The 27,688-nt window shown below is 51.3% G+C and overlaps 1 protein-coding gene across 13 annotated transcripts in view; it reads left to right on the top strand.

Moving 5' to 3' along the window:
• ATP2B2 (ATPase plasma membrane Ca2+ transporting 2) overlaps positions 1–27,688 on the top strand; it is a 385,217-nt gene that overhangs the window by 241,187 nt on the left and 116,342 nt on the right. For all 13 annotated transcript variants that reach the window (XM_031009131.3, XM_031009134.3, XM_004033609.5 and 10 more), the window contains one exon: positions 16,653–17,170. In XM_031009131.3, the coding sequence (XP_030864991.1) occupies positions 16,972–17,170 (199 nt within the window). In that variant the 5' untranslated portion in view covers positions 16,653–16,971. The remainder of the gene's footprint in view (positions 1–16,652; positions 17,171–27,688) is intronic.

Below are 27,688 nucleotides of genomic sequence, written 5' to 3'. Positions count from 1 at the left end.
GGTTTGGGGGTTCAGGGGCCACCCTGCAGACAGCTCCAGAGGCAGTGATGAAGTTTCTGCTATAGGTTAGCCTTTTATTCTCTTCTGGAGTCTTCATGCGTGCCCCGTTTTTTGCTACCCATCCACCTTCCAAACTGAGACACTAAGACCCCCACTCCAGGTAGTAAAACTGTTCGGCCTAATTGCTTCCTCACACCCCACCACACACACATAGTCTAGACAGAGTCTTATTTCCGAAATGCACATGCTTTCTGCACACCTCAACACCCAGCCCACTCAGACGTGTGCAGGCTAGCTTATACACAACCACACACATCCTGGCCTGCACAGACACGCATCTATGCATGCACACATAGACATGAACTTCAGTGGACAAGAGGGAGCAGGGCTATTCTGTGCTGCACTGATAGTAGGTCATAAAACACTCAGTAAATATAAAACAACAAAAATTGTTAGCAGGAAGAAAATCTCAGCTCAACCTAAAAAGCTTTGTGACCACCAGCATTGACACAGACTATCCTGGACAAAGAGAGTGAACTCCCTGTCAAGGGGGGCATGCAGACACAAGCAGGACTTAACAGAGATGCTGTAAAGGGCTTAGGCATCACAGGGATGTTGACCTTTGAGGTCCCTCCTGATCTCTGGATTCAAGCAGGTTTGGGGAGTCAGGGCCTCTTCTGAGCTTTGTAAACACTGTTCCCTTTTGGTGGCCTCTGTTCTAGAAGTGTCTCTTCTTCCTGCGGTACCAACACAGTAAAGGACCTGGTGGTTAGGGACCAACTCAATGCAGGCCTGGTGCCATCAGGATCTGGGTCAGCCACTAGAGATGCACACACCTGCACACGCCCCTCAACCTAGCACCCATTTCGTAGCAGGCCCAAACCTGGAGAAAGAAACAGAGGTGGCAGCTCCGGCCTTGTCAGTCCCTTACAACAAGGAGTCAGAAGTAGTGAAGACCTGATTTGAATGTTACAAAGCAGGAGGTCTCAGGACAAAAATATCTACAGGGGCAGGGAGTAAGTATGGTGGGCTGGAGAAAGATCCTTTGACTTGAAGATTTGAACCTAGGTTCCAACCACATCTTAAACCCAAAACCTAAACTCTCCTAGATCATGTCTCACAGAGGACAGATCCTAGAGGCAGCATGACATGAGGCCTGGGATTCAGGAGAATTTTGAAATGCAGAAGGATGGTACTGGAGGAGCTGGGGCTGTGCCCCACTGGGAAAGAGGGAAGCAAACAGCACCTCCCACTCTTTCTCTGCCAAGTTGCCTGTCATCAGACCCAGGGCTTCAGAGAAAGGAGGCAACTGCAAGGCTGAGAAAGCAGAAGGGAGCAGAGCTTGGCAGGGCCATTGCTGATTGCTGGGGACAAGGAGAGGCTGCTGGACATGAATACCTCCAGAGTCTGAGGTTTGCGGTCTTCTGGAGCCTTGAAAGCACTTTGGCACTTGAGCTCTTAAACGTTCTGGCTGAGGGATCTGGGCAGGACTTGAACCTACTTGAGAAGCTGAAGGAGTCACACCAGGGCTCAGGGGAGAGGAGGCTTGGGGCTGGTTCTTGGCAAGTCATGAGGACAGGGTATCTTCAAGATATCCCTTAGGCCTCCCCAGAGCAGCCCAAGATTGGAGAAGGGCCTGGCACTCAGGGAAAATTTGGCCCAAGGATGAAGGTGGGACACATTCCTGGAGCATCCATCCCTGGAGTAGAGGTGGGTGGCAGGCTTAGGAAGGTGCGTCCTCTGACTGGCCTTGGGCCTGAGCCCAGCTCTGCCAGCACCTGCTCCATGGCCTTGCGCCAGAGCCTTCCACCTGAGGGCCTCCATTTCCCCATCTAGAAATCACTGTCATCCCAGTTTCTAGTTTCTCTCGCTGGCTAGGCTCTGGGCTGAGCCCTGTGCCCTGCATTAACTCACATTTTCCTCCCAACAACCCTGGGAGGGAGGGGCTGTGATTGTCTCCATTTCAGAGAAGTGACAACTAAGGCCAGAGAACGACTTAAGTGGTTTCCATGGAAGGTAGAGGCTTCTGGGGATGGAGGAAGTTCCCAGGAGGAGACTGCACTGGGGGTTGCAGATCTAGGGACCCTGAGATGGAGAAGGTGGTAACAGTCAGAGAAGAGAGGTGAGGGCATTCCAGATAGCGATCTTGGTCATGCCGTGGTATGGAGCTAGGGCTGCTGTGGGGGCCATAGACTGTGGGAATGGAGGGAGCCAAGCTATACCCTGCCGTGTCCTGGCTTGCTTTTATTTGGGGGTCTTGGAGCCTCAGCATCAAGCCCTTGGCTCTGTGCAGCTTCATCAAGGCTAGGGTCCCCTGGGCCTGCGTCCCCTGGGAGGCTGCATTCGCATCTGTCCCCGCGCAGATGGCTGGTGAGCACAGCTAGCAGCCCCCACCCCCACCCGCACCCCCTTCTGTCGCGAGGACTCGGCTGCACTGGGGAGTGTGGTGCGGCATTATTTTTAGAAGTGGCACCATCTGTTCAAGGTGCCGGGTGGATTCTGTTCGTCTCCGCAGTGGCCAGGGACAGACATGCCAAGTCAGGGGAAGAGCTACAGAGCTAGTCAGGCCCCCCCATGGTCACACTTCAGCCAGGATGGTCACTAATCAGCATGCGCACAGGGCATGGGGTTCCAGGGTCTGGGGTCTGGGGTCTGGGGCTTGGGGCTGCCAGTGGGGCAGCTCTGGGGCCCGGAGAGCGGACGCAGAGGATGAGTTTGAGGTAGGTGGCGGCATGTGCCCCCCCACACCCCACCTGGTCCCTGGGACTGGGCCCAAGGGCTGCCTCCTGGCAGATTCAGAGTGTCCTGGCCCTGACCTCCAGGTTTCAGGGACGAAAGGAGAATAGGCAAAGGAGAAAAGTACAAAGGCTGGACCATAAGGATCCTCAGTGGGACCCAGCACTGGGTGTGGCAGAAGACACCGGCCTGGCCAGGGTAGCCCAGAGGACTAGGACATCTCCCCACTCCTGACCCACATGCTGCAGTGTGTTCCACTGCCTGAGGGGCCACTGTGTAACACTGTGATCCAGAGCAGGGGCTCTGAAAGCAGCCTGCCTGGGCTCCAATCCAACAATTACGTGACCCCGCGCAATCTCTTTAACCTTGCAAAGCCTCCATTTGCTCATCTGTAAAGGGATACCAATAGAAGCTCCTTCCTGGGGTTCATATGTGGATTTGCTGGTTTGATGCCTATAAAGTGTGGCACGTGTCCGGCCCTCAGCAAGAATGCATTTGGCATAAGTTATTCCTACCATCTGGTTGGCCAGTTTCTGCTTTGAAAGGCAGGTGTCACCCTAATATTCCTCGCTTCCCATGTCATTCCATAGTCCAACTGCTTTCTCGGTTGTGGAACCAGACCTGGTGGAGGCCCGTTCTGTGCTGGGGACTGGAGAGGCCCTGTTCCTGGGGAGCTCAGGGCCTAGTTGGGGAGGCAAGCTGGCAAAACCCACCCCAAGGCAGCGGGTGGAGGGTCAAAGTATGGATTTAAGGAGTGAGCCACACGTGACGGGCTGGCAGAGGGAAGAGAGTTGGAATTTGGAGCAGAGGAATTGGAGAGAACTTCACAGAGAAGTTGGCATGAGGACTAGATCTTGGAGAGTGAGGTTTGGATTAATGGAAAAGCAGGTGGTAGACCATTCTGGATCCAAGGAACATATATGCAAAAGTTGGAAGGCAGGAACTTGCATTAGTTGTTCAGAAAATGGCAAGGACCATAAGGTCCCTCAGTGGGACCCAACACTGGGTGTTAACTTAGACAAGACCCCAGAGAGGCCAACTCGGACCCCAAGGAGGCCGGCTCAGACCCCAGAGAGACCAGCTCAGAGCCAATCAGGTGGGATGCGGGAAGCTGTAGTCATGAATATGTTTTCTTAAATAGGCACTGGTAGCCAGTGAAAATTTTTAATCCAGAGACAGCCATGCTCAAATCCAAAAGGCAGCATAACGTGGCAGCTTCAGAGTCAGAAAAGCCCAGTTCTACTCCCAGATCTGCCACTCCTCATTAGCTGTGTGAGCTTGAGCGTAATGTTATTTTACCTCTCTGAGCCTCAGTCTCCTCATCTGTAAAATAGGCATAATAATACCTACCTCATGGGGTTGTTGAGGGATAAGGTATGAGCAGAGCCTCACACAGCCTCTGACATGCAGAAGCCACTCTAAATGGCAGTCACTGTCAGCTTCACTCTGTGGTCACTGAAGGAGGGTGTAAGGCTAGAGAGCCAGGGGGCCGAGGGGCTGGGGATGAAGAGCCTAAACCAGAGTTGGGAGCCTGGGGAGGGGAGGAAGAGGAGTTAGGCTGAGCCTTTATGCTGATGCTTCCTGGGTCTGGTCACCGGACTGGACATGAGGGAAGGATTAGAGTCAAGAGTGGCCCAGATAGTGCTGTGGATGCCCTTAGTAACACAAGGGTCACAAAAGAATGAGGAGACTTAGGAGAGCCTGAGGGCCTGGAGGACCTTTGGAGGGGACATTTGGCAGCCACAAGAAGGTCGGTTCTGGAGCTTGGGAGAAAGGCCGTGGTGGAAAGGTCGGTCTGGGAACCACCCATATTAGGGTGAAAGTTGATGCCAGATGGGTGGCATTGCCCAGGGAGAGGCAAGGCATTAAGAGGGCAGGACCATGGGGAAACCTACAGTTACCCCAAAACAGAGAAGCCATGGAGGCCTGGGCAGACATGGTCAGAGAAGCACAGGAGAGTGGGAAGAAGGAAGGGAGGTGCCATCAGCCGTGGGCAGGGGCGTGAAGACTGAAAAGGGTCCTGGAGTTTGCCAGTGGGGGGTCCTCACCAGAAGCCACCCAAGGGCCTAGCCTACCAGGAGGTGGCATTTGGATGGTTAGGGCCAGGGAGTTGGAGATTATTTTGAGCCACAGACTGAGTCACAAAAGCAAGGCAGGACTTCAGAACCCAAAACCAGGAAAGTGTGGGCTACAAGAGGAAGGAAGCCTAGAGATGGAGGAACAGGAGCCCCAAAGCACGAGGACAGGAGTTCTGCTCATTTAAAATTCACAGCCCCCACCATCTGCTCGTTCATCTCTGCAGGGTGGGGGCTGCAGACCTGTGTTTTAACCAGCCCTCAAGTGATGCCAACATAGGCAGCCCTCAGGGAACCACTTTGAGAAGCCCTGTTCTGGGGTCCTTGAGCCGCACCCAGAGAAGACTTTATCAGGAGAGGAAGGAGAGAACACCTGTACCATGAGGGAGGGTGCAGACCCAAGTGCAAACCTCTGCTTATCCCCACGTGCTCTCAGCTGCTCCTCTGGCTTCCTGGCCTTTTGATTTTCCTCCTTCAGATCTGAGGCCAAGTCAGTAGCCTCACAGAGATCTCTGGCTTTCTGCCAAGGAGACTCTGGGTGGAGATAACAAGGGCTCAAGTGTGGAAGATGAGTGCACAGTCACCAAACCAGGGGCACCTCTGCTTTAGTCTAGAAGAAGTGGAACAGTGTCTGGCCACAGTAGTGAGAAATAGAAGCTAAAAGACACTTCCACCCATGCACATACGCAAATCCCTGCTGGTACCTGCATCATTCTCATTTCCTCACTCCTTTGAATCCAAGAGTCCTACTTTCTGCTGTTTTAATGTCTCTTTCTCAATATAGCTAGATTTCCTAGCATCCGCATTCTTGGAACACATAGAAAGACTTTCCTCCAAGCCTTAGCTTCCTGTTTCTCTGATCTGGACCCCAAAGGACTCACTCAACTATCCAAAAGTAATCTCCCAACTTAGACACATCCCCTGGCACCTCTGTGGGTGAGTTTTTCCTCCCTCACCCCATGGAGGAAATAATTTACTAAGCTCAGTCAGACTGAGATGCTACCACTTAAATATGCTCCCAGTTCTGGCAGAAACCAGAAGGAAAGGACCACGCACAGTACAAAAGAATGAATCACTAATGGTGGAATTTCTGGCATCAGTGGCAGATGGCACTGATGGACTGAAGTGGGTCCACAGTGCATGCACTTCAGTGACCCTGAGTCACCTTTTATACAGTATCATTTTGTTAGCTCAGTCCTGCCCCCTCAAAGCCTAAAAAACAGGCTTTGAGCATCAGCACTAAAATATGGGGTCAGCTCCCCGTGCTTGCTCACAGAACTCATGGAAAAGGCCCAGTGCCTTCCCCAGCACCTACACCCAGCACCCTAGGTGTTGGAAGGGGGTTGCACCTTTGTCTTGGCTTTCCCAACCCCACTCTTCATTGGTCAGCATTGCTGTCCTGGAGAGTTCCTAGGGGCACTTAATAACATCCTGCTCTGTGTCAGCACCTCAGTGTGTGGACAGCTCCTTCACATGTTGTCCTTAACGCCCACCTCCACCTCCCTAATCAGCACTGTGCCCTTGAGGACAGCTCCCAGGGAAGCCAGTTCCCCACTGCCAGCTTTGTCCTCCCCAGGGGTACTGTCTTTCAGCACCAGGACCACGTGGGCAGCTCTCACTCCCAGGCCAGGTTAGTCAACCTGCTGGGGAGAGAGGGGGCCTGTAGTTATCAGGTTCCCTGACCTCAGCTACCCAATCCCTCCCCAGCACCGACCTCCGTCCATCCATCAGCACTTCATTCCCAGAGACAGCTCCCTAGGCCCCAGCCCTCCATGGTCAGAGGTGAAGCCTGAGGCCTCACCAACCAGCCAGTGACCTGTTGTGTGTGGTCAGAATACTGACCGCGGAAGAACCCTGTGCCTCACTGTAGAAACCAGAAAGGAAAACCGGCAAAGAAATTGGTCCGCTGGACAGAAGGGTGTGAGCCTAGGTTGCTGTTAAGAGTGCCTGTGTATGAGAGAGGGCTGGCCCTGCCACCCCTTAACTGTAAGACCTTACACCAATCACTGCACACTCAGTCTGTCTTCTCCTGTATAAATGGCGGGGCTGGAGTACCAGTGCAAAGCATTGTTGTGAAGGATTAAACAAGCTAAGTGCATAAAGCAGTGCTGAGCACATAACAGGAACGATGTTGGTGTTGCTGTTATCATTTTTTGTTCTTCTTCCAAGCCTCTGCTTGTAATCCACAGGGACGAAGCAGACAGTGGGAGAGAATGAGGGGGATGAGGGCAGAAGAGGACAGTGTCATGTTGGCCAGTTAGGCCAGTTAGGACCTGGAGGCTGGAGGCAGCCAGTGCTGCAAAGACCTCAAGAAGTTCAGTGCAGCAGTAGGGAAAGAGTTGGGCAGTGCAAGAGAGGATGCTGGGATGTGGCTGAGGCATTTGGCTAAAACCAGAGTGCAATGTCCAGAGCCGCTGGCCCATCCCAGGCAGGGCCACCATCCCCCACATTCCCACGGCGTGTTCCCTCTCTTGCAGCCCAAAGTGAAGCTTCCCCAACACTTTTCTGCCTCAAACAGGCTATCTTGTCTGGATCTGCTAGTGACTTTACTGTTTTAGCCTCATTAGAAACTCCACAAATATTTTTTAAGAAAATTATTTCTAAACATGGAACACATAAAAGGTACAAATTTTGGAAGGCAGGCACTGCAGTCAGAAGCCCAAGGGTGGGCAGTGGATGTCACAGGCAGAAGGTGAATTCCGGTCAGGTCATGCCTCCCTGATTCTAGGGCATTTCTCCTTCCTTCGGCCTCCAGCCAAGCACGACTTGACCTGCAACTGGGATGTCCATTTCTGCTAGACACAAGGCAGCAGCAGGGAAGCCCTGGGAACTGTGCATGACCCAAGAAGCAAGGATCCTTGCGGATGGGGCTAAAATAACCCTTCAACACTGAGCTTCTGTCCAGATTGCACCCTTATTTTACAGAAGAGGAAACTGAGGCAGGAAGGTCCATAGTGCAAGTTGTTGAAGGACAAGGGGATGCAAAGGAAAGGCAGAGGCTTTGGACAGACAAGACATATTGAAACTATGCCAAGTCCTACCCATATGGCCGTGGCCATTGTAGCCTCTCTGAGCCCCAGCTTCCTTGCCTATAAAGTGGGGACAGCAACACCACACAGCCCATGGAAGGCACTTGCTAAGCAATTGCTGTTCATCATAGTCATCACACCAAGATCAAAACTGAGTGGATCTGATTCCCAGGAAAAACCCGAACCAAAAGTTGTGCAGAAATCACTTGACCCAGCCTGCACATCCTGACCATGGGGTTGAGGTTATTGGGGGGCTCTGTGTGGCAGAATGAGCAGATGTTAAACAGCAGGAGAGAGGATCTGAGCGTCTCTCTTGCTCTCTTCGTAGTCCTAGTGCCCGGGGCAGGGCCTGTGATGCAGCTCATTAGTTTTATTGGGTAGGTGGATGAACAGATGGATGGAGAGATTGATGGATTGACAGATGGACAGACAGCTAATGGTCAAGCAGACAGATGGAAGGATGAACGAACGGATGGATAGACAGATGGATGGATGGATGGATGGATGGATGAGCAGAAATGGAAGGTTTTTCCTGCCATCTAACATTGGCAGCTCCTCTGAGAACAGAGGACAGTGGAGTGAGTTGACCCTGGTAGGAAGGTAAGGGCTGGACCTCCCCTTCCTCAGGCCAGGCATGAGGGTGAGAAGCTCCACAGGAAGCCCTGGATCCCTCTCACTGCCTGCCCCTTAGACCTACTTCTGCCACCTGTGCCTTCAAGGCTGATGCAAGGCAGTTTCTTTGGGATTTTTTTTTAGATTTTCCTTTTCTGGTTAACAGAATAGGAGTTGTCTAAAAATAGCACTAAATTTGCTTCTGAGGTATTCATTTTCAGTTCCCTTCCTCTTTCCCTGTTCTCTCTTCTCAACTGTGAGAATTTGTGAGATTGTCTTCTTCAGCTTTGAGCACATACACACACAGACACTCACACATCATGGGGCTTGCACACCCAGAGACAGGTGTGGCACAGATATCTTGGGCTCGCTCTCTCTCACACACACACACACACACACGTACACTCATGCTGACATGCTCCAGTAGACCTGTGTGGCACAGATATCTTGGGCTCGCTCTCCCTCTCACACACACACACACACACGTACACTCATGCTGACATGCTCCAGTAGACGTGTGTGGCACACCTTGTCCTTTGGGGTCACTCACACCAACCACATGTCCACTGATACATCATACAGACCCTCTTTCCCACACACAAAGCACGGTCACTTACAGGCATACTCTAAGACCAGCATTTGCACACTTCTTCTGACCCAGGTGTGCCCCCAGACCCTGTCCCACTCATACTAAGAAAACCACCATAATGCACTCCCACTGACCCTGCACACCCACACTCATCTTGCATATCTATACTAGCCCTGCATACTCACACTAACCCTGCACCCACATATGCCTTATACACCCATACACCCTACACACCCACACTCAACCTGCACAGTCACACTAGCCATGCACACTCACACTGGTCTAACACACCCACACTCACCCTGCACACCCACATTTACCCTACACTCACACACTCACCCTACAGACACACTGATCTAGCACACTCACATTGGCATGCCTGCTTACATCCACACTCACCATCAGGCTCTCCCTCCTTACACACACATGCAGAGGAAATTGCCTCCCCAAGAGAGGATATCTAAGAGAATGGCTGAGGCTCTCTGGGTGAGGACAAGGGAGGAGCTGTTGGCCCTCCACCCCCAACTGCAGGCTGAGTTCACCTGTTTCCTTGGGTTCAGCATGGAGGAAGAGGGTTCCCCATCACTGGGGCAGTGGGCCCCCTACAGAAAGGCCAGAATTTGCAACCAGGAGAGGAAAGCAAACATCCTACCTCATGGGAACTATAAGTAGTTCATCAAGACCAGAACAGAAGGGAAACTAGCCTTGTTTTCTGTGCCAACAAGCTGGAGGCCTCCCCAGCCACCTGAGAGGTGACAAGGAGCCTGGTGGGCATGGAAAAGTCAGAGCTGAGTTCCCTTTGAAATATGGCACTATGGGGTACATGCTGGTCTGGGAGCGATTGGAGGCAGGGAGTAAGTTAAATTTTCATAGGAGAATCACCATTTAACAAGTGTTTCCTCGTTGCCAGAAACTGTGCTAGCTCTATCTCAATCCTTACAAAACCCTGTGAGGTAGGCTGTAGGGTTGTCTCCATGTTGGGGAGGGTCAACCAAGGCACAGAGGATTAAGAGCCCTGCCCAAGTCACATAACTAGTAACTGGCAGAGCTAGGCTTCCATCACTGGGGATCTTCAGACCAGACTTGTGCCCCACATCAGTCATTGATGATTCAATGGAAAAGTGACCTTAAAAATACATATTAAGGTGGCACTTAAATTCAGCATGTCTTAAAACAAGAATTTGGCATCCAGAAGTTATTTTTAGCACATAATTCATGTACGACTGTCCCAGCTACCATCCTTCAGTTAGGATTTGAAAAGCTGTTGGTTTGGGGATTTGTTTTGTTTATTTTTTTATTCTTCCTTTGAAAGATAGATTCCTTCTTTGTTAAATTAACTCCACAAACAAAAAAATATTGCTCCTTCCTCTCCCAACCTCCCTTCTGGCAAAGACTTTTTATTAAGGCACCCCTAACCTATTCTTGAGTCATTGAAATGTAACAATACAGAGTAATTTAAATGCTAATAAGATGAAACTGAAATGCATAAATCCAATATTGTCGGAATGTTCTCCTGGATTCTGAAGGGCCTGGCACATCAGAGCCTGAAGGGACTCCAGAGAGCACTAATCCAATCCCTTCACTTCCCACATGGGGAAACTGAGGCCCAGAGAAGAAAGGGGCTTGCTCAGGGTCACACCATTGGAGCTGGGAAAACAAGGAGGAGATTCTCACTGGGCTTTGTCTCAGTTGGCTGTGTGACCCCTAGTGTGTTGCTCAACCTCTTTAGGCCAGGTCTGGCTATATGCCCTGTCCAGGCCTGTGTGCCCATTGCTTAGGGCAGGGGTGCTCACCTGTGCAGTGTTGAGAGCTGACTGCAAGTGAACCTCATTGCGACCATGAGGGAGGAACATTTGCTAATAACTAGGAGGAGGGGAGCAGGGGGGACTCAAGGAAGGCAGTGTTTCATTTTCTGCTCTGGGCCAGGAGCTGGCTCTCATTGAGTCCTTGCAGCAGCCTGTAAGACAAACAGGGTCATCCCCACTTTACAGAGGAAGCCCAGCAAAGTTAGATGACTTCTCCAAGGTCACATAGTTCATTTAGTCTCTCAGCCATAGAGTGGTAGGTCACGTGATATTTGGATGAGGCAGCAAGAGCCTGAGAATCTTCTGGGGTTGTGGCTGAGGGAACAGCTACCTGTCCCAGCTTCACCCTCACTCTGATGCCTCATTACAAAGAGGGGAAACTGAGCAGTGGAGGGCAGCGCATGCATCTCAAAGAAAAACTATGACTGCTGATTTTGTTATCTTTCCTGACCCCCCAGAAAACTCTTAAGGTAGGCAGGGTAGGAATCACTAGCCCATCTTACAGATGAGCAAACTGAGGTCTGAGGACCTATCTAAAGTCACAGCTTCCACAGGCAGTAGACCCAACACCAAATATTTATTGAGTGCCTTCTGGATGCCAGACACTGCACTAGGTACAGAAGAGACATAGCAACTGCCCACATGATGCTCTCAGAATCCTGGGGAAAGAAAACAGTTAAGCACGCTCAAGCAATACAGTGTGAAGTGTACTACAATCTGGGAGGCACCTGGGAGTCAAGAGCATTTATGCAGTCTAGGTGGTCAGGAAAGGCTTCCAAGGAAGGGACACTGAGGCTGAACAGGACAGCAGCTGTTAGGGAGGCAAAGGCCCAGGTAGTGAAGAGTGTTCTGAACAGACACATGGCACATCTGCAGGAGTCAGGCATCTGAGGTATTCTATGCAAACTATGGGGTCCTCAGTTCTGTCAATCTGTGAAAAGATCATTTGTATAATATCATACAAGTAGCTTTTGTGCTGGTGGACTTCACATTTTTCCAGCAAATCTTGCTGTCAGAGCAAGCACCAAAGTGGGCTCTACAGCTTGGAATGAAAAAACAAAATGCCCAGAAAAGGGGTGACCTCATGTTTGCACCCATGAGATGAAGCAGGGTTAGGGAACAAGCCACATCAGAAGAGGTAGAGAAGGAAGTATGAAATCAGTCGCCTTCAGGGTGGAGTTCTGATTTTTAATTGATTTTGTTATCCCAGAGTTCTGTCCCTCTATACTGGCTCACACTGTTTTCCTTCTATTCCTTTTACTAGCAGACAGTTGTGTATTTCAGTTTCTTCATGATTCATCTTTTTATTAAGTCCTTCTTTACCTGAAGAAAAAAAAAAATCCCTACATGGAGCTGAGAGGAAAGGCATTCCTGGTTACCCCGGGCCAGTTCAGGTCTTCCTGCTTTGTGTGTCCACAGCACCTGGGGGTCCCCATGATGGCAAACCCTTCAAGTCATAGAAATCACTAATTTAGTTGTCTCTCTTCTTCACTGTGGGCTCGTAGAGGGCAGGGATCCTCTCTGGATTGTTCAGTGCCTGGCACTGTGTAGTACCCAAAACACAATCATTGAATGGTTGGTTGGATGGGTAAGTGGATGGATGGATGGATGAGTGGATGGGTAGATGGGTTGGTGGGTGGTGGGTGGGTGGATGAATGGATGGAAGGGTCGGTGAGTGAGCAAGTGGATGGATGGATGGATGGATGGATGGATGAGTGGATGGGTGGGTAGATGGGTGGATGGATGGATGAATGAATGGAAGGGTGGGTGAGTGGGCAGGTGGATGGGTGGGTGTGTGGATTGATGGGTGGCTGGGTGGATAGATGGTTGAAGATCGTTTTTCATCTTATCACAGTAGTCATTAAAATCAACAGTAGCCCATTAACTCATGCCTACTGTTGTGATCACAGATATAATTGCTGCTAACAATTCTCATAGCTTGCTTGTACTGTCAGAGACATAATTATCAGTGCCTGTAAGCCACTCCGCAGGTAGCACAGGCACAGATAGAAAACAGCACCTCGGGTTTAGAAAGTCCCTTGTGGATTGCAAAGCACTTTCGTTCACATATGGCACTTCATTTAAGTGTCATAAGAACCTCATGAGGGAGATTCACCAGGGGAAGCAGAAAAGCATCCTGATTAGGAATGTGTCTCTGGACCCAGACTGCCTAGGTTCAAATCCCAGATCCACCACTCACTAATCATGTGATCTTGAGCAATTTACTTCATCTCTCTTGGCCTCAGTTTCCTCATATGTTCTAGGGATAATAGGTCTCATAAAGTGGTTTTATGGATTGACAATAATAATCACAATAATTTGAGTGCTGACTGTGTTCTGGGCTTGGTTCTAAGTATTTTAAACGAAATAACTCATTTAAGCCTCATAACATCTATGAGGTAGATACTCCTATTCCCCTCTGCTTTTTGTAAGATAATGAAATCAAAGTTAATTTCCTTCCCATTCAGCTGGGAGGTGAAGGAGCCAGAATTTGAACTCAGAATTAGTGGTTTCCAGAGCCCTACGCATAACGCCTTGCAGTGTCTCTGAGACAGATGTTTCTGTAAAACACTCAGAGTGCTTGGCACCTAATAAGCACTCAATAAATGCTTATCATGTGCCAGTCAGGCAATGTTATATATCAGTAGCCCCAAATTATAGATGCTGAAGCTAAGACAGAGAATCCAGGTGACTAGCTCAGAATCACAGGTGATTTCTACTGCCAGTAAGTTTAGTGCAGGTGTGGGTGGTAAATGTTCACCAGCTTTGCCTTCACCCAATCCAGACTTGTTGCTTAAGTGTCAAGGACTGAGGCCTCCTGGGGCTCCAGGTCAGTCCCAAGTTCCTTCTGGACAGAAGGTCTGCATCTCCTCATCTCAATTCTTTTCCCTGAGTAAGCAAAGCCTGTTCTGGAAAGTTCTTAATCAAATCACCTCCCCAGTGCTCACCCCTCCAGCGGGGTTCAACCTTCCCCCAGCATCTGAGACCCATCTCTCCTACAAGCCCCAGCCACTGCATTGGCCTGAAGGACCCCTGACCTCATTTCCTTCCTTCTGCCCCAATTGTAGCCCATTTGCCTCACTCTATCCTTGTCTTACTCCTGCCATTTGGATTTTCTCTACCCAGCTTCCTGAACATACACCAAACACATTTACACTGAGCAGGCAGCAGGAAGAGCACTGCTTAATGTAAAAGCTCCCGCCCCATCCCTGCACGGACCTAGTGCCTCATCCAACGCTGAACAAGGGCCCACATGTTCTCAGAGGTCTCTCCTTGCCTCCTGTGGCTGGCCCTAGACTGGGGAGGGAGCCGTGTTGAGGCTCTGCACTAGCTTGTAGCAGGGGGAGGAGAGCATTCGGCCCAAACCCAAATGCCAACACTCTCCCCAGAGAGGTTCAGCATCCTAGACCAGGCCCCTGCCAGGCCCTTCTTACAGGGTGGTGGACAAGAGTCCAAAGTCTAAGGTTGAAAAGATCTTCCACTCCCTGGCATCTCCCCACTGTGTGACCTTGGGCAAGTGACTTCACCCCTCTGAACCTCATTCTCTTGGTCTATAAAATGGAGGTAATTCTAGTATCCACTTCACAGTGTTGTACAGAATGAGACAGTGTCTGTTTGCTTTTCATTCATTCACTTATTCATTTAACAATTGTTTACTAGGTAGCTACAAGGAGCCAAGTGCTTTTCTGGTCAACGCTTATAGAATTTACCTTGGATGGATGATACAGAACTCATCCCACAGTGCCTGGTACATAGTAGATGCTTAAGAAATGGCAGGGGAGTATTGTTGTTTGTTTTTATTCACATTCTTGGTCCCTGCCTCACCTGCTTCTATGAGGAATACATTGTTGGGGTCAAAACTCATGGATTCTGTGGATGGTGTGTGTTCCATCCATGGCCAAGGAACATGGCCTCTCTTGAGTATTGTAGGTGGGAGCACCAAGCGTGAAGTTTCTTTGGTCTCATGTCTCTGTGTCCCTTCTTGAGGTATCATATCCGTTTTATGTTCTATTCCATAAGAGATCTGTTAGTCCCAGTGTAAAAATAATCTTCCTACTGCATCCCTGAGTAAAAGCGTCCCTTGTGTAAGACATTTAAGGTTTCTCCTGTGGCTCCAGCACCCAGTGACCCAAGACTGGGAAGCCCCAAATCCAGAAACACACTGGATTTGAATACAGTTTACAATTAGTTCTCAGTAAACTGGGAAGTAGTCAGGGGTGGGGGTAAGGAAGAGTGACTGTTTTGCCCCCAATTTGCAGATGAGTGAACCAGGGCTCCAAAAACTGAAGGAACTTGCCCAGGGTCCCACAGCCAGGATTTGAACCCAAATCGCTCCAATGCCAGATACTGTGTTCTTAGCGGCTGCCTGACACAGTCCACCCACCCACCCACCCACCAGGGCTCTTCAGAGACAAACGCGGGAGCACCCCCTAGGGGAAGGGGAGGAGCCCGGGGCTATGAGCCGGGAGACCATCTCCTTCTGCACTCCTCAGCACTCTCACTCCGTGCGGCTCTGGAAGAGTGCTTTTTCCCTGTCTGAGCTTCAAGTTCCTGGCTGGGAAAGTGACTTAGCCCTAGAATGCCTCCAGCTCTAAAATGTGTGAAAGACGAAAAGGTTATGAAGGAGATAAGGCAGGGGAGGAGTTGGAGCTGAGGAGGGGGTCAGTCCTGCCTTCCTTCTCTCAGCCCTTCCCCTCACCGTCCTGGGCCCAGGATGGCCAGCTGTCCATGACTGCGGGGCGGGGCCGCTCCCTGTGCCAGACCCAACCGAGCTCAGCTGGGGCCCTTTGTCACCCAACGCTTGCTGGGGCCTCGGCCTCCGGTGTTGGGTGTCGGGGTGGATTGGATTCTCTCCTGGCAGCCCCACAGATGCCGCACTCCTGTAAGGGTGGCCGGGCGGGCAGGGAGAAGCCAGAGCTCCCACCTCCTCCTGGGCTCCAGAGAGGGACGGGAAGCCGCTGTCCCTGGTGCTGGTCCATAGGGACCCCCCTCCCCCTGCCAGGTGAGGGCTCCATGGACCTGAACTCATACTGGGACCAAGCTCTGGGCTCAATGACATTCTTGTGACTATGTATGAGCTGGCTTCTTTGGCCAGGCCGAGGGCCTCGATTAATATGGTGGGGGCCTGTGGGTGCAGGTGGGGGCTTTCTCCCATCTCCATGCCTATGAGACCTGAGTGGGGAGGGATGTGGGAGAAGAGTGTATTGGTGGACACAGGTGGCATGGGTGGAGGGAGGATTTGTAGGGGCGGGGAACCTGGGAACCGTGTATTTGGGGGAGTGTGTCTCAGATTATTTGGGCATGGGGCATGTGTAAACATGTTAAGGATAGTGAGAGAAAGAGGGAAATGGAGTCTGGGTGTGCTCAGAGGGCCTGTGAGCACAGCAATTCTTGAGGGAAAGGGGTGGGGAGGTTAAGTTGTATGGCTCAAAGCTGGTGCATGGGGCCTGGGTGTTGACGTGTGTGTGGCAGTGGCACAGGACACAAGGACATGCCAGAAGGTATGTGTCGGGGGATGTGTGTACACACAGGGTGTGTGTTGTGAAGCCAGTGTGTTCCACAGCACAACACACAAATAGGGAGTTAGAGTGTGTTATGGGGCTATGCCTTGAGGGTGGTATATCGTGGAGTGCCTGGGTTCGCGCTAGTAGCATTGGATTTACAGTGTGAGCTGGTGTGTTAGGGGGCATGGGTGTAGTCAGTGTTGTTTAGGTTGCTGTGCGTGTGCCTGGGGCCTTCCTGAGCACCTGTCCCATGTGGCCTCCAGTGCCTGGCCTTTGTCACTCGCTCTGTGCTTGTCCCACAGGAGCCACCACCCCTGACCATGTAGATGCCAGTTCCAGGGAGCAGCATGGGCCCCACTGAATGGAGACTCCTGGGTCTACAGCCCTGAGCCCCTCCGGCCCCTGGACCTCGTCCCACACCGGAGGACACCCCTTGGAGCTCACCACCACTGTCACCAGCCCACCTCGGCCACCCCCACCCCCCGGGACCCGGAGTCGGCCGCCTGGTGCCACAGCTGACCAGTGAGGGTGTGCTGAGGACAGCCACAAGCAGCCATCACCTGGCAGCCTCTTGTCCAGCACTGACCCTTGGGCACAGCCCGAGCAAGGACCGCAGCAAACATGGGTGACATGACCAACAGCGACTTTTACTCCAAAAACCAAAGAAATGAGTCGAGCCATGGGGGCGAGTTCGGGTGCACAATGGAGGAGCTCCGCTCCCTCATGGAGCTGCGGGGCACTGAGGCTGTGGTCAAGATCAAGGAGACTTATGGGGACACTGAAGCCATCTGCCGGCGCCTCAAAACCTCACCTGTTGAAGGTAGGTGTTCAAGACTTGAACCCAGGCTGCAGCCTAGGTGGCCACCATCTGAATTGGCCACAGGGGCCATATTCATAATATGTAACAGCAGGGATGTGTCAGAGAAAGGCTGAAATGCCAGAATGGCCATTGTAGTGCATTCTAGCTGAGTATCAGCCCCTCTGGATAGGCTGGGGAGCAGGGCTTCATCAGGGGTTGGGCATGACCCAAGCCACCTGCAGAGAGAAAGCCAGGAAGAAAGCTGGGTCAAGACTGTGTTCTGGAGACAAGGAGCCCCACAGCCGCAGAGTGGCGAGTTCAACATTCTGTTACTATGGGAGGCACTAGTTTCTGAGGCAGAGGCAGAAGGGCCACTGGGTAGAACCAACATAGAACCTGCACCCAGGCCCAGGAGGGGTTTTTGCTTTCCCCGCTTAGCCCACAGTGGTTGGATTTGGGGGTTTCAACCATGCAGGCCTGGTCCTTCCTTCCTCAGGCCCCAGGAATTCCCTAGTGTGGGCTTGAGTGTGGAACTGTAGCATGACTAATGTGCAGCCAATCCCCTGCCACTGGGCTGGAATCAAGTCTGTCTCTCAAATCCAGACTCTGGTTGGGGATCGCTGGGGCTCTGGGGCATCACAGCTCTAGAGTTGCTGGGCAGACAAAGCAGTAGGAAGATGGATGTGATAGGAAGGGTGACAGATGTCCTTGTATGTCCTGCCTTGAGGGTGGAGTGGGGCTTTCTTGCAACTGCCAAAATTGAGCAGGCCTGGAATCTCTACAGTGTGTTTCAGCTCCTGGGGGCTTTTCTGGAAGGGACCAAAGCTGGGTCCTCTGCCTCAAAACAGAGACAAGGGAAGTCAGCCCAGCTTGGGTGCCAGACCTCATGGTTTGGGTTACCTGCCACAAGTTACCTTCAGCTCACCATGGAAAGGAAGCATTCCCTACGTTAACCCTACAGGCATGTGTGTGAGGCTCTGCACTGACACTCCCAATCCTGAACGTTTGTGCAAAGCTGCACCGAGCCTCAGTTTTCTTCTCCTGGAAAATGGGCCGATGCCTACCTGACAATGCCTAGTGCATGGCTGGGCATACAGTAGGTGCTCAAAGTGGCAGCCATGATTATTCTAAGGAGAAGTGGATGTCAAGTCCTTCCCCAGATATCTACCACCACCTGGAAGGCAGGCAGCATCTGAACTGTTATCCTTCATGACAGAAAAGGAGCCTGTCTCCTCTGTCCAGTCCTCTGAGCCCTGGGCCCTGCTGGACTCTAGCCCTGGCAGCATTTCCTGCGGGGCTTGCCTGGCAGTCCACTGGTCACGTGTGCCTACACTCCCACTACACCCAGCAACTCCCAGCTGTCTGTGTCCCTCTTTGTCTGCTCTCCTGGGTCAGAAAGAAAAGCTAAAACTGGTTCTTCTTCCCACATTGACTGTTCTCACTGACATTTTGCCCATGGCCTGAGCCCAGGCAGAAGTTTAGAAACACCTTTTCTCACTGGGTGCTATTTTTTTGTTTTGGCAGGGAGGGTGGGAATAGAGAAAGTAACCTTTCCTCATAGTGTGATTCTGGCACGAGGCTTAAAAACAGCTGCTTGTGGCCATAAAATGGGCATCGGCTTTGCTTGGAGACTTCTGGGTCCCAGCTTCTTGTGGTCACTTATCCCTGGCAGAATGGTCCATGCTCCCCTCCACCATCAGGTTGGCACATGAGGACTGCTGGCAGGCAGGGTTGTTCAAGTGGCCTTTGCCTGTTGATTAGGGACTGGGAGATTGCCTCGAATCAGGAATTCTTAAATGTCTCTCAGCCCCAGTCCCTGGGGAGAAGCTGATGGGCACTGTGGCCCCTCTCTCAGAAAATCAGCCAACCACATGCAACAGGTGTGGCTCACACTATTTGTGGGTTTCTAGACCCCCTCAAAGCAGGGTTGTGGACCCTAGTTAAGAAAACCACCTACCACTCCCACCAGAAAGGCTCCCCAAAGCTGGGAAGTTGAGCAGCGCACGGCCAAGTTCCAGCAACCTTGCAGGGCCATTTCTGGCTGGTTCCTGGGAGCCCACTCTGTACTGCTAGAGGGAGTATTGCCTAGCTGAGACAGGAACCCTATCTGCTCTCTCTGTACATCCCGTGCCCAACCTGGTGCCTGGCACAGATGAGGACCCGGTAAAACCCTGAGACACAGCTACTAAGTCCCAGCCTAAGGTGGGGGAGCTCTCAGACAGCTGAGTAGCCCAAACTGCAGATAATCAAGACCAAGTGCAGCAAGGACCCCAGGACTCAGCACTAGTGAGGCTGGTGGGCAGTGAAGGTCAGGGAAGGCTTCGTGGAAGGGAAGGTGTTTGGACTTGGCTATGGAGGAAAGAGAAGGGAAAGCACGTAGTATGGCCTACAGCAGCATTTCTTAGAGGGGATTCCACAGAATAACTGATATGCTGCAAGAAGTGAGGCTTCAGGTGAAAAGTAAAGAACTCTTGTTTTCTCATCTGTAAAATGGAAACAATAATGACATCTCTATTGCTCTGCCACCTGCCAGCCGTGTGCCTTTGGGCCTTTTCGTCTGACCTCTCTGAGCCTTGGTCTCCTGGTCATTCATGAGAACCTAATGAGATCTCTGATGGGCAAGATCTCTGAGGAGGAGGAAAGCCCATCATAGGATTTCCTGCAGCTCCTGCCACATTGGTCCCTAGAAGCATCTCCCAGGGGGCTGGGAGGTACAGGCTGGAAGAGATTTGGGGAGGGGCAGAAGAGCATAATGCCACAGACCCAAACTTGGGCATCCCGGGTTCAAATCCCAGCTTTGCCACTTGCCTGCTGTGGGACTCTGGGCAAGTTACTCAAACTCTTTGTGCCCCCATTTCTTCATCTGTAAATCATGGATAGTAATAGTGACTACCTCACAGGGCTGGGGGAGGACAAAATGAAGTAGCTTAGAACAGTCCCTGACACACGGGTAGTTCTGTGTGGTAGGATTCAGCCCCAGCGACTAAACACCTCCATATCCCCATCAATAAAATAGGCTGTGAATATTGAATAAAATCAGGTCAAGTGCCCAGCATCAAAGTGCTCAATAAATGTCAGCTCTTGTCATTGTTTTCATGATGAGTATCATCACTCGGGAAAAAGTGGGCACGTTCTCCGGAAAGGTTGGAATGGTGGCCAGTGTCCACACATGAGAAACACTTTGTACAAGGCTGTTATGCATCTCTATGACACATGTTCCTGGAAACGGGTGCTGTTACCCCATTTTATGGAGGGGGATATGAGGGCTCAAGGTCACTGCCACAGTTCAGGTCAGAGCAGGCTTTGAACTCAGCCCCGTGCTCAGACCTGAGCCAAGCACGGCCACCTGGGAAGAATCCTCTGGCATCCACTGTAGGACAAGGCCTGAATAGGGTGGGGCCAAGGGACACTTCCTTTACTCTGTCTCATATGGAGCATTTGTCCCACCCTGCTTGGCCATCTTCTGATTTAGAGAAATCCTTGGCACAGCCCCAGGCCCAGTTTAAAAGCTCCGTGGTCTGGGCTGTGCCAGCTCCAGACACAGGGACTCAGGTTGACCATTCTCGACACCCCCTACCCCTAATCTGCTGACGTGAACAGGGAGCTGGCCTCTGAGTCACACTGCAGGAAACGCTCCAGGCCACGCATAAATTAGCCTTCCCATTCAAGTTCAGCTAATTTTAGGCAAAAAGATCTCTGAAAGTGACAAATGGGGTTTGAGGCCACAGGGAATCAGCGCTCACCCAGGGCACCGCTGGCAGCCAGCTCAGGGTGTGGCTCCCACAGCCCAGCAGTACTGGATGTCCCACCTGGAGACCCTACTTTCGTGACACCTGTTGGGTAAACCTGCCCCCCTGTGAGGCTGTGAGGCCAAGGGTAGCCTCTACCCCCATCTAAGCTCCACTCCTTTCCTCTTCCACTGTCGGTTCTGTTCCATTCTAATTAACGCCTTTATCTTCTTACCTCTACTGTTCCCTTTCCTTCCGCACTGTTTCAGCCAAGGACATTAAAATCCCAGAAACCTGAGTTCCATTCCTGAGTGTCTTTCTCTTCAAGGGACACCGTGAGAGTTCAATTTAACCTCTCTGAACCTCAATGGACTTATTTGTGAAGTGAGGGTAGTAACAGTACCCACCTCATGCAAATGGTGTGAGGATTAAATTAGATAAGCCACTGTGCAAGGCAGACCCTAGACACCTACAGAGTGGTGTTTATTATCATTGTTATTATACTCTAGTGTTTCTTTTAAAAACATGCATGGGCCCCATCCCCTTGAAAGAATTAGGCAGTCAGATAAGACAGTGGCGGTGCCCCATGCAGAGTTAACATGCCATCAGAGGATGTGGAAAGATGGGCGACTAGTGCCAGGTGGTCCGGGAGGCCTAGAGGCAGGAGCTCTGTGTCATTCTCTACCATGTCTCCAACACCTGATGCATTGCCTGGGAGCTCAAGAAATATTCACGGAAAGAAGAAAAGGAAGAAGAAAGAAGAGGCAGGGGATGTCCCAGTGCCCCTCCTTTCATGAGACAGAAGGCTGCAGGCTTGGGGACAGATACAGGACACCCTGTGTCACCCATGGAGCAGATGGCTCCAGTTCCCTGAGCCCAGCGTTGCGCTGCCCTGAGCCATTGCACACACAGCCCTCATTGCTCACTTCCTGACACCTGCACCCACCTCGGGTTGTCAGAAAGGGTGACGATGATAGGTTGCTGTTGGGTGTTTGCCACGTAGCATGTTTCCTGGCGGGGTTGATAAGGGGGACAAAGATGGGGCGGCAGCAGGGTGGAGTGGGAACTGGATACTGCAGAGTGCTGTGAAACGGAACCTCCGGTTAATTTTGTATGAATCCCACAGCCTGCCCAAGTGGAGGAGAGAGCGGGGCTGAGGGAGGACGAGAGAGCAGATCATGGGAGATGGCAGGTACTTTGTGCTGCACGTGAATATGACATTGAACGAGAACGTCCATGGGGCTGCCGCTAGCTGGGTAGCAGGAGGATGTGGAGGCAGGGGCAGGGGTCTTCCGTGTGTTGTTGCCACGTTCTAGTTCCTTCTGTGTTCCGTCAACCCAAGGATCACTGAGACCCTGAGAGGTCAACAGGGAAGCCAGGGCAGCCACAGACTCGGCGGAAGCCTGGGCAGGGTCATACGTGGCGGCTGCCCAGACACGGAGTCGGCATGGGGAATTCACTGCCTGGCCAGAAATGAGTGGGAAAGCCTTGCTGCCCCACTCCAGCGCCTTCATGTGAAGCAGCCCATGCTCCATTCTAAGGCCCAGGACTCTGTCAGGTATGAGGCCGAGAGGAGAAAAACTCCTGAGTATGCAAGAGGCTGAGGAAACACAGCTGCCTTCTCAAATAAATGCAGGGGTGGAGGGGAAGACATGACGACTGGTGAGGTGTCCCAGCCTCACCTGTGTCACTAAGTATGTGGGAGACCTCAGGCAAGATACTTAGTCTCCGACAACCTCAGTTTTCTCATCTGTGAAATGAGAACTGTACTACTTCCACTCTCTGCCTTTTGTAGACCTTGAGTTGAAAGTGCTTTTACAGAAGAATCTAGGCCCAGTATTTGCTGAGCATTTTTATCCATGAGGGCTCCATCTGACAGAAACCCATCTCGAACTGGCTTATGCACAAAAGGAGTTTTCTGGTTTGTGCAACTGAAAACTCCAGGGATAGGTCTGGCCTCCGGCACGGCTGGCTCCAGGACCTCAAATGCTGTCAAGAGGACTCTGTCCTTCCCTCTCCTACTTTCACTTCCGCTGTCCTCTGTGTTGGCTTCATTTTCAGGCGGGTTTTAGCACATGGGGGCTCCAGCAGCTTCAGGTTAACATCCTCCCATCCCCGTGGATGCGGCAGCCCAGCCTTTCCTCATAGGCCCCGCCCCATTAAAAATTCCAGACTACGCTCTCACTGGGCCACTTATAGTCACATGGCCATTCCTGAGCCAATCCCTGAAGCTTAAAGATGGAGTGGGCTGATAGATCAGACCTGGTCACATGCTCAACCAGAGGGCGAGGGTAGTCCACCAAGACCCCAAGGAGATTGGAAGAGGGAAGGAAAATGGAGGAGAGGCTGTGGACCTGCTGCAGCATGGAAGGTCCCTACTGTGTGCTGGGGAGGAAGATCAGAAAGGTTCCCTGCTCTTGAGGAGAGCATGGCCTGGATTGGGAGAAAACAGAATTGAGGAGACAGCTGAGGAGAGAAGGTAGGATTCAGAACCACCTGAAATATAACATGGCTAAAGATTCTACCAGCCAAACCATGGCACTGTTAGTAATTACACCAGGGTGCTAGGCATGAGCTGGGACGGTCCAAGCTGACTGGGTCTATGACTAGTGTCACAGTGGGGAAGAGGCCAACTTGGTATCATGGTGCAAATCCTGGCGCCACTTCTTATCCAGCTGTGGGACGTTGGACCAGTTATCTAACTGTGCCTCAGTTTCTTCATCTGTAACATGAGGTCATAACAGTGCCTCTTTCATAGGGTCGCTGTAAGCATTAAAGTAATATGTGCAAAGCACTTAGTGCCTGGCACATGGTAGGTGTTATTTCAGCATTACTGTTATTATTCTCTGCTGGGAACTCTCTGTGTGGCTTCAAGGGAGACGTTGGGTTTTAATTAGTGAAGAAGAGAAAGGCAGCTTGGTTGGTAGATCAATGGGCTTGAGCAATGCATGTGAGTCTTGGTTAAAAAAAATGTCAGCCCCATATTTGATTTGGAATGCTTATTATACACCTCCCCCCATCACCACTACCATGGGGTAAAAAAAATCCTTCAAAAGCACAGTTTAATGTGAAGTTCCAATGAATCATGTGTGGATGCTTTCCAGAATGCTGCCTGCATATCCTTCTGAATCATCAATAAAATAAACCCACATGTTAATCAATGCGTGCTATCGATGGTCATAGGCTGGGGTGGTAGAGTCTACTGGGCAAATAATTCTGCAGGCCATCGGGTGGCAGGGAGAGCACAGGACAGATAGATAAAGATCCTGCCTGGCAGCTGACTGAAGGGCTTCCCGGTGATTCCAGCAAGACTAGGGAGTCTTCATGTCCCGTGAGCGATGCTGCTTGGCTCACTAGGTGCTTCCCATAGTCAGGCACCCAGAGAGGTGGTAGAAGAGATGGGTTGTAAGGGCAGCGTTTCCACGGGGCCTCACTTTAGGCAGAGCGTTAGGCAGACCCATCATGCAGAGGCCTGAGTCCCAAAACTACCCTGGCTCTCATTTACTGTGAGCGAACTAAGAGCCAGGCCTTCCCAACACATTGTTCCCTGGGATCCTCACAGCAGCCCCTTGAGTAGGACACAAAGGCTTGGAGAGGAAGGGGGCCCTGATTCTTACTATGAAGGCATTATCATTTTGCAGAATCAATATGCGCTAATCACTAAGTGCCTACTATGTGCCCAGAAAAGGGAAGGAATATGGAGACCATTGACTTTGAGTCCCAGCTTCACCTTCTAAGTCCTTAAGTCATCCCCTCACTCTGAACCTGTTTCCCCACCTGTAAATGATATGATAATAACACCCACCTCCTAGAACTGATGGAACATCTCCGTTGCTTCCCCCTGCTTCTAATACGCCAAGCAGTGATGGAGGTGGACACATATTTATTTATTGGACAAATATATGTTATGCACCTAGTATGTGCAGGCTTGGGCCACATGTACTCTTCTGGGAAGAGACGCAGATCTCTTCCATATGCTTTCTCAGGGGCAGTGTCTGTGTGATGTGGCTACACACAGGACAGGTGGGCAGATGGGGACAGGGCCGGCCTTCAAGGATATCCCTTCTTGGTTCAAGGGGGCAGAGGATGTCAGACAGGAAATGCCGGGTGCAGTGGCTCGCACCAGTAATCCCAGCACTTTGGGAGGCTAAGGTAGGTGGATCACTTGAGGTCAGGAGTTCGAGACCAGCCTGGCCAACATGGTGGAACCCCATCTCTACTAAAAATACAAAAATGAGCTGGGTGTGATGGCGCACGCCTGTAATCCCAGCTACTTGGGAGGCTGAGACACAAGAATCGCTTGAACCCGGGAGGCAGAGGTTGCAGTGAGCCGAGATCAGCCTGGGTGACAGAGTGAGACTCTGTCTCAAAAAAACCAAAAAGACAGGAAACAACTCCAGGGGCACAGAGGCAGGCAGGAATCAATAGGAAAGATGGCAGCCAAGGGCAGGAAGCCAAGGCCTCAGTGTAGCCAGGGGGAGGAAGGAGGAACCCCTTCCAAATCCCCTTACTCTCCAAAGCTCCCTATAGATTCCCAGGAAAGGGAGGTGCAAAGGTGGATTGTAAACTGCTCCCGCCTTAAGACTGTCCCAGTCTAGCTGTGCTACTAGTTACTAGCCACGATGCTAGTTATAGCTATGATACTAGAGAGTAATTAACATGTATTGAACACTAACAGCAGCCAGGCTCCCTGCTGAGGCTTCACGGCATTTTCTCCTATAATCTTCACATCACCCCTGTGAAACAGGAACTGTCATCATCCCAGCTTACAGATGAGGAAATTGAGGCTCAGAGCACCACCCCTAACAAGTGACCTGGCCAGGATTGGTGCCTACACTGTCTGGCTCCCAAATGTGCATACATGACCTCCTCGGTCTGCTGCCTTCTATTGACAAAAATAACTACTGCAAGAGGAAATGTTCTAAAGGTTGATGAAGGAGGAGTGATCCCCACCTGATTGGGGACAAAATCAGGATTAGCTTCCTCTGAGTGAGGCCTGAAAGGACAGGGCAGAGTTGAGTGTGCAAAGATGGGGAGGGAAGCACACGCAGTTAATGGGGCGTGAGCAAAGGCCCTGTGATGACAACCAGGATGTGTACAGGGAACAGTGAGGAATTCGCTGTGCCTGGAGCCTAGGACAGATCGCAAAGCACAGAGGACTCCAGCCCGTGAACTACAGATTCGTTTTTGTAGACTCTGGTTTTTAGTCTGTTTGTTCATGCTGTGTATGTAGACTGTCAGGTTGGATAATAGTGTTTATGTCCCTGTGAGTGTGAAATGGGCCTCCAGCTCCATAAGATGAGGCCCTGAGTACAGCCTTCTCCAGGTGCATGGAGAGCCAGTGAATTCACTGAATGCAGGGAAACCGAAGGTTGGGGAAATGGTTCTCACACTGGGTTCCCCAGTGCCTTGAGGTTCCACAGAAGTGCCCTATGGGACAAGGGGATGCTGAATGGATGGGACTCTGGGGCTTCTCACCCACCACCATGAACCAGAGACAGAGACACTCCTTTTTTTTTTTTTTTTTTTTTTTTAGATAGAGTCTCACTCTGTTGCCCAGGCTGGAGTGCGGTGGCACAATCACAGGTCACTGCAGCCTCGACCTCCTGGGCTCAGTGATCCTCCCACCTCAGCTTCTCAAGTAGCTGGGACTACAGGCATGTGCCACCATGCCCAGGTAATTTTTTTTTTTTTTGTAGAAACAGGGTATCAAAAATTAGCCGGGTGTGGTGGTACACGCTTGTAATCCCAGCTATTCAGGAGGCTAGGCACAAGAATCACTTGAACCCGGGAGGCAAAGATTGCAGTGAACCAAGCTGGTCTTGAACTCCTGGCCTTAAGCGAACCTCCTGCCTCAGCCTTCCAAAGTGCTGGGATTAGATGCATGAGCCGCTGTGCCCGGCCTGATACTCCTTTTTAAATGCTTTGAAGACTTTGGTTTTTTAACAAAGTGTTGAAAAAAAGAAAAAAAAAATTGAAAACCTCTGATACTGGAGAAAAATGCTAAACTAGAGTATCCAAAAGCCTGGGTTGGGGCACAGATCACATAAGTTCTTAATGCATCATTTGTTAAATCTGTGAAATGGAGCAGACACTGTCTGGCTTCCAGGGGCCACACTGACTGTGGATTAAATGAGAGAACACACAATGTGCCTGGCCCAGGGGCCTTAGGCGAAGTTGGTCTTTGCGGGGGCCCCAGGGGGATGCATGTGACTGTGCAGGAAAAGGGTGCTCAGTCCACCCATGCTGGGCAGGGGCGGAGACCAGCCTGACTTTGGCCCTTATCGACTGAGACCCTCTCCAAGCTCCCTCCACCCTGTTCCATGCCTCAGCCTCCCCATCTGGAAAATAAAGAAGGTTGGTCTGGTCGTCTCTGAGGCTTCTCCAGGCTCAGACATTCTACTACTATGAAACTGTCTGCCTTGATGCCCCCACTCTGTAGACGTCAGATGGGTCAAAGGGTGGCTGACTCACAGCCAGACTCCAGGCCTCTCTTCACTTGAAAATTCGTGACCTCAAAACCTTGGCCCATCAGTGCTCAGGCCAGGGCAGTGCCCTTGGCCCTTGGCCCTTTGCCCCAGGCCTTGGCCCAGCAGTCCTTTTCTACCAAGCAGCTTTGGGGCCCTCCCACGCTGGCTCCCAAAGGTCAGGTTTAGCGGGGGACCAGAATTTGGGCATCCCTGGCAACAGCTCTCTAGCTCCCAGAAGCCCAGGGGCCTAGACCCCAGTTTCCAATTACTTATCCTCCCTGGGTCTCAGTTTCCTCATCTGTCACACGGGCTAAGGGGTGAGAAATGTTGCTGTATAACTG

The sequence above is a fragment of the Gorilla gorilla genome, chromosome 2, assembly GCF_029281585.2.
Source record: "Gorilla gorilla gorilla isolate KB3781 chromosome 2, NHGRI_mGorGor1-v2.1_pri, whole genome shotgun sequence".
NCBI classification, from domain to species: Eukaryota; Metazoa; Chordata; class Mammalia; order Primates; family Hominidae; genus Gorilla; species Gorilla gorilla.
The sequence above is the reverse complement of the archived record's forward strand: the minus strand, read 5'-3'. Positions and strand labels throughout refer to the sequence as shown.